Genomic DNA, 4,472 nt, shown 5'->3' with positions numbered 1-4,472 from the left:
GGGCACCATCCCTTTGTTTGGGGCACCAATTCAAGCTGGAGGCCTGGTGGCGATGCGAAAGTGTTTCCTGCGTGTAACACCTTTTTGCGATGCCGTTATCCAAATGCGTCTCATATCCCATTCTGTCCGGTGGATTAAAAGCGTGGATTAAACAATGAAAACATAACTCGGGCAACTCGCAAACCTCAGGACAAGTGTACAATGAATTAACTCGAGTAACTCTCGTTCTGTAATCAAAGTGTTAAAGGGCCACTTTTGCAACCAGATCTTATTTTAATGATGTTTGGGGTTTTTATGTGGGTAATTTGTTTTTAGATATTCCAGTATTTCAAAGTGTCCATGGACTCCATGATGTCATGGACACTGGGCTCACTTACATCCTGGATTACATGTTGTCTCAGTAAGAGGAGGAGCAGTGCACCAAAGCATTATGGACATTTTAGTCCAGGAAGTAAGTGAGCCCAGTGTCCATGACATGATGGAGTCCATGGACATGGACATTCCACAAATACTGGAATTTCTAAAAACACAACTTACCCACATAAATCACCCAGGAAAGTGTTTCTGATATTACTTCAAAATAAAGGTTTTGAACTATCACTCAGCACCACAATATGTATACACGTATTACACGCAGTCAGAAGGCCACGGAAGTACCAAGGCTCCAACGACTGGCTTTGTGTGTGACGTGGCAGCCAAGTCTATGGACTTTTTTATGCTTGCTTTATATATTCCCCTGTGACGTCATGTGGCAGCCAAGTCTATGGTTTTCTTTAAGAAAGCATGCCTCCCCATGACATCATGTTTGTGTGTGCCCCATAGGCGCTCACTTCACACAAGTGTGAGTTTTGAGGGGTGCTAGGCCCTCAACATCACATGGCAGCCAAGTCTATGGACCTGTTAGTTTAGTAAATGTATGTAAATATGTTTGTTTAGTAAACGTCATGTGTCGACAGTGACGTCATGTGTTGATGTGTAGGAGTGAGGGACCCCTCACTTCACACAAGTGTGATTTTATTATTATATTTCCATGTTTTATACTTTTTGAATATTTCACATGCTGTAACATCACGTCAATGGGGATCTGATTGGGCTACAACCTTACCCAAATTTGAATTCATTATGTCCTTTCTGTGTGGATCACTTTTTAAAATGACTTTTCTTTGGAGAAACGAAGGCTGATTTAAGTGCACTGTGCTCTCCCTCTGTGCTTGCTTGCAGTGTCAACGGCAAAGGCAGGGGCCGGAGGGTAGGAATGCGTTTTTTAGATGGTGGAACTCTTTCGAAGCAGTAGATACTGGTGGATGTCATCTGCATCACGCTTCAGCCAGGCGGCGTTGAGGAGAATGTTCTCGCAGCACTGCTTCACCGTGCGTTCAGCTACAGGGTGGCTCTCGAAGAAGCCCTTCACTTCATCCGCCATTTTGTCAATGGCGAATCCATCAACAGTGGACTTGATGAGTCGAGCTATGAGGGATCCACTGTAGCGGTCAGACAGCACCTCCCAGTTGTCCTTCACAAACGTCCAGGCCGCCTTTCTGCCTTGTTTGCTGCCACCTGCCACGCCGCCGATCACCAACACCGTGTCCTGTGAACGGACCTCTTCAGAGAGGGAAAAGGTCAGGACCTTTTGGATGAGCTCGGGGGCAGAGATGGAGCCCAGCACTCGTTCAATCCGATTCCTCTCCTCCTGCATGTCAGCCTGCTTGTGAAGCCTCAACATGGTGTCCAGCGTGGCTCTGTCCCCGTGCTTCAGCACGGTCAAGTACACTGGGCCCCTTAGATCTGCTGGCAGGATGCGTATCCCCTCCACATGGTCCTTGAATTTCAGTATGGCCTCCTCCAGTGTGGGCTTGTGTCCTGCCTTCCCCAGCATCGCCAGCACCAATGCCCTTAACAGAGCATCGAGATGGCCTTCTCCCTGCTTGCTCTCCCAGCCCAGCTTGAGGCCGATGGGCGCGAGGAGGTCCCGGACAAACTCCTCGATGTAATCATGGAAGTCGGTGTAGGAGAGGAGCGAGGAGAGCACTGCCAGGTTACTGCTGAGGTCACTCCATACGGTGTAGTCGGACTCATTGACGAACGCCGCCAACAGCTTCAGTACCTCCACCGTGCTGACCATGCCCGCACGTGACAGAGAGAAGAGGTCATTCTGCAGGCTCAGCCGATCCACAGGCCGCAGGGTGAGGTCTCTGACGCCTGGAAGAAGACTCTCCAGCATGGAAGAGCTGTACTGGACACGATAAAAATCTACTGTGCCTGGATTGATCTTGACCCACTGGTCTGGGCCGACGTTGTTGAGGGTGATGGTGGTCTCTGGGCTGTCCAACAGAACCTTGTGTGTGGTGTCCCCACTGAGGCAGACACTGATGGGAACCTTCCAACTGGGACAATCCTCACCCTTATATGGTCCGCTGGCGCAGAACTTTTTCTGAGATATCTTGAGGACACGGTCATTGCCTTGCTGTTCCTGGTCCACTACAATAATAGGGAAGCCCATCTGTTTGGTCCAGGAGTCCATAACTGCAGCAATGGGTTTGCCACTGGCCTGTTCCAGGCTATCCCACAAGTCCTCTGTTGATGCATTTTTATATTGGAACTTCAAAAGGTAGGCATTCATTCCTTTCCTAAAGTCCTCATCTCCTATGTAGTTGTGCAGCATGCGAATGATACAGGCCCCTTTGCTGTAGGATATGACGTCAAATATTTCCTCCACCTCCTCCGGATGGCCAACGTTCACCTCAATGGGATGGCTGTTGTCCAGTGCGTCCAGGTCCAGAGCACGGGCATAATCGTTAACGAGGAACTGGGTCCATATGTCCCATTCTGGGAAGCAATGGCCCACGCACAGATACTCAATCCATGACGCAAAGCCTTCATTAAGCCACAGATGGGTCCACCACTCCATGGTGACCAGGTTTCCAAACCACTGATGTGCCAGCTCGTGTCCGACCACCAGAGCCACCCACTGCCTGCTGGACGAGCTGGAGTTCTTTGTGTCGATCAGCAGTGCCGTCTCCCTGTAAGTTACAAGGCCCCAGTTCTCCATGGCACCAGCAGCGAAATCAGCAATAGCTATGAGATCAATCTTAGGCAGTGGATAAGGAACACTGAAGTAGTCTTTGTAGAAAGGCAAAGTCTTTGTCGCAACCTCCAGTGCAAAAGTCCCCTGTTCTGCCTTCCCAATGGGTGTGTAGACACGTACTGTCACACCATCTGACGACTGACTCTCCACAAAGTCATATTCACCAATAACGAATGCTACAAGATATGTGGACATGATGGGTGTGGTTGCAAACCTCACTTCCACAAGGCTGTCATCGCCTGGATATGGCTTTTGGTCAATGACATTCATATTTGACAAGGCTACTCGGCCCTTGGGAACTATCAGAGTGATGTCAAATGTAGCTTTGATAGCTGGCTCATCCCAGCAGGGGAAGGCTCTACGAGCATCCGTGGCCTCAAACTGAGTCACGGCCGCGTAGCGGACTTCTCCTGCAGCAGTTGTATATTTACTTCTATAGAAGCCTTTCAATTTGTCATTAAGCTCTCCCGTAAAGTCAATCTTCAATGTACCGGATCCTTTCTGAAGAGGGTTGGCAAATGACAGAGTGACTCTCCCATCCTCGTTTTGATAATCGAACCCCGTAGCATTAATTTCCCCTCCCTCTGCGGCAAAGGATGCTGTGGTGATGTCAATGTCCAAGCAGTTCATCACAATCTGATCTGTGGCCTGTGTAACCTCCACCGCCACCTCCAGCTTCCCCTCGAAGGTGAAGTTGGTGAGGTCGGGCTTCAGGCACAGCCCATAGTTGACGGGGCAGACATCAGTGGGCAGCCGTTCAAAGGACTTCTTTTCGGACATGGTGGCTTGTCTATTGCCTGATTTGTCACGTTCACAAAGACAGGGCTATAGCTCGGTTGCTGAAACGATAGGCCTTGAATGCAAGTTGAGAATGTCTTCCAATACCTGAGTGTTTAAAGATCTGATACACCACCATTGCTTATATTGGTACAGTGGCACCGCTGTCACACGGGGCTTGGCCAATCAGACGAGCCGAAAGTCGGCCGATCTCCCAAATATGGCAAATTGATCGCAAAAGAAAGCCAATTTGGATCTTTAGATTAAATTTGGCTCTTGGGCAGATGGTGTGCAAAAATGTGACTTTGTGACACTTTTCTGACATCACGTGTTAGTGACACGTAAAGTACCATGCCCATACTGTATACTGCTACACGGCCTGAATTACTGCAACTAATGACATAAAAACGTTTGAAAGCTCCCATACATTGATGATCCTGTTCCAGGGCTGTTGCTCTGTCCACTGTAGCCCATGCCCAAGACTCTATGAACTCCCAGCCAGTCTCTCAAGAGAGCTCTTCTTAGCTCTTTTTAGTATTCAACGTATAACGTATAAATTCTCCTCCACATCACAGCCCCCCTGTCCCGTGTCCCATTCCTGCTCTATGCC

General features: G+C 48.9%; 1 protein-coding gene across 1 annotated transcript; it reads right to left on the bottom strand.

Annotated features, from left to right (window-relative positions):
- Positions 1-1,140: 1,140 nt before the first annotated feature.
- LOC308309732 (puromycin-sensitive aminopeptidase-like) lies at positions 1,141-3,865 on the bottom strand (the record flags this gene model as incomplete). Its single annotated transcript, XM_080755649.1, is given in 2 exon segments — positions 1,141-1,278; positions 1,280-3,865. Coding segments are annotated over 2 exon segments (2,724 nt in total).
- Positions 3,866-4,472: the final 607 nt, after the last annotated feature.

The sequence above is a fragment of the Protomyctophum bolini genome (assembly GCF_963924005.1).
Source record: "Protomyctophum bolini genome assembly, chromosome: 22".
NCBI classification, from domain to species: Eukaryota; Metazoa; Chordata; class Actinopteri; order Myctophiformes; family Myctophidae; genus Protomyctophum; species Protomyctophum bolini.
Note: the sequence above shows the minus strand (reverse complement) of the source record. Positions and strands in the feature narration are given on the sequence as shown.